Source organism: Vollenhovia emeryi, unplaced genomic scaffold, assembly GCF_000949405.1.
Source record: "Vollenhovia emeryi isolate VEMERY1.0 unplaced genomic scaffold, V.emery_V1.0 DF940272.1, whole genome shotgun sequence".
Taxonomy (NCBI): Eukaryota; Metazoa; Arthropoda; class Insecta; order Hymenoptera; family Formicidae; genus Vollenhovia; species Vollenhovia emeryi.
The window spans coordinates 13,348-15,853 of NW_011966094.1; the positions used below are offsets into that span (position 1 = coordinate 13,348).

At 49.8% G+C, this 2,506-nt stretch overlaps 1 protein-coding gene across 1 annotated transcript; it reads left to right on the forward strand.

The window, feature by feature from the left end:
• Positions 1 to 440: 440 nt before the first annotated feature.
• Positions 441 to 1,445, forward strand: LOC105556164. Its single transcript, XM_012003238.1, has one exon. It carries the CDS (start codon positions 492 to 494, stop codon positions 1,425 to 1,427), a length of 936 nt encoding a protein of 311 aa, XP_011858628.1. The 5' UTR covers positions 441 to 491; the 3' UTR covers positions 1,428 to 1,445.
• The last annotated feature ends 1,061 nt before the right edge of the window (positions 1,446 to 2,506 follow it).

Sequence of the window (2,506 nt, forward strand, 5' to 3'; positions counted from 1 at the left end):
CGTGGCAACCGCGCATTATCGATTTTCTCTGGCTGGCTTCGACGCGGCAACCGCGCGTTATCGATTTTCTCGCCGGCTGACTCCGACCTGGCAACCGCGCGTTATCGATTTTCCCCGGCTGGCTCTATTTCCTTCTCTCTCGCTCGAGGAATTCGGGTTTTTTCTACGCGGCCGCACCTCCCCGGTCGCCCTCGTTACAACGTAAATAATCTGTACGGATGGGCTATGTGTGAATCATTGCCGTACGCGCAGTTTCAATGGGTCGATGACGTCAACGCGGAAAGTCTAGACGTAATGGCTGTGACCGCAGATTCCGATATCGGTTACATTCTTGAGGTGGACCTTGCGTATCCGCGCGAACTTCACGACGCCCACGCTGATTTTCCGTTCTACCCGTTGCGCGCCCCACCTCCCGGCAAGGTCACCGAGAAGCTTTTAGCGACGCTTCACGATAAGTCGCGCTACGTCATACACTATCGCAATTTGCAGCAATGTGTACCTCATGGGTTGCGCGTATACTTAAGATTCATCGCGTTTTACGATTAGCGCAATCGCCGTGGCTGCGCGGATACATCGAATTGAATACGATGTTTAGAGTCCGTGCGAACAACAAATTCGAGAGAACTATGTACAAGCTTATGAACAACGCGGTGTACGGGAAGACCGTGGAAAACGTGCGCGAGCACGTTGACGTGCGTCTTGTGACGCGTTGGGATGGAAGGTATGGAGCGGAAGCGCTAATTGCTAGGCCGAATTTTCACAGTAGAAGCGTTTTCTCCGAAGATCTGATGGCCGTCGAGTTACGGAAACTCGAGGTGATGCTCAACAAACCGATATACGTTGGTATGTCCATCCTGGAGATAGCGAAAACGCGATTGTACGAGTTTCACTACGAATACATGGTACCGTTATATCGCGGTCTTTGTAACATAATGTACACGGACACGGACAGTCTGATCTATTTTGTCGCATGCGACGACATTTACGAGGATATGAAACGCTCCATCGAAAGATTCGACACGAGCAACTACGCCGAGAACAACGCGTACGGTATGCCGCGCGCGAACAGGAGCGTTCCGGGTCTGATGAAGGATGAGAATCGTGGCGCGATTATGGTAGAATTCGTAGGGTTGAGAGCGAAGATGTATGCCGCGAGGGTGCTCGGACAGAGCGACACGAAAAAGGTGAAGGGTGTAAAGAGAAACGTAGTCAAGAGAACGATAACGTTCGACGATTTCACGCGAACGTTGCGCGATATGACGGAGCAATCGAGATCGCAATACTGTGTGCGTTCGCGACTGCACGAGGTGTATACCGTGTCCGAAACGAAACTGGCTCTCAGTCCTCACGACGACAAGCGATACGTCGTGCCCGAATCGTGTAACACGTTGCCGTGGGGACATTACAGAGTGCCGCAACAAGAATAATACTACATGTAAACACCTTTATTGTATAATGATAATAAAGTATTACAATATTTCTGTGTTGTGTATCCACGAATTGTGCGAATTATCCATTCCTAGCCACTTTACGTACGCCTCGTTGCCTTTTCTACGTAGAACCTTCTCCACCAGATAAACATCGGGATTGGCGACTCGTGATAATTCGTGCTCGTAGAAACCTCCAGATATTGGTTGTCCGCGATAATCTTTCAGTAGATACGTCACAGGATTTGTCAGCTGTACCTTGGCGATGCGAAACACCTCTGTAGTCCAATTGGGTGTGTAGCCTTTTTCGAATATCGTTTTGAATTTGCTCACGCGCACCGAATCGTCGATCTTGAATCGTCCTGGAGTGGCTATCTTCGTTCGACTGTACATCGTTTTCAAGAGTTTCTCGGCAGCCTCAGGCGTCACGTCTACGGGTCGCATACGGATCGTTCGATGTACGCGACGATTGTATCTCGACAACAGATTCGGCAGTTCGTTGATCCACACGTACGATGCGTTGAGTGTGAACATCTTCCACATGTCGTTCTTGAGCGTACGATTGAATCGTTCCACCACCGAGGCCTTCATCACGGAAAACGTAGAGTAATGGTTGACGCGACGTTGTTGCAATACTTCTCGCACGTCGGCGTTGTAGAACTCCTTCCCCTTGTCCGTTTGCAAATTTTTCGGACACCGCTTGCTCTCACGAAAGAGTTTGGAGAGGTACGCGGCCACTTCCTTTCCACCCTTGCTCTTGAGTGGCACAGCCCACGCGTACTTGCTCAACACATCGATGATCGTCAGTATGTACTTGTGACTCTTATTGAATCGCGAGTACGGTCGCATTTCCACTACATCGGCCTGCCACAGATCGTCGTATCCTCGTACTATGACACGTCGGCGTGGAAAGTTCTTCCGCGCCGGAGCGTGCAGTTCCTCCACGAGTATTCGTTTCTCGACGCTCATCGTCCTCTTTTTTTATTCAGGTTTTAAAAGATCGAGAAGTTCTTGTAATCGAGGATGTTCTCCATGCTTATTGTTATTTTGCAATGCTGCTATCAACTCTTTCACAGTGG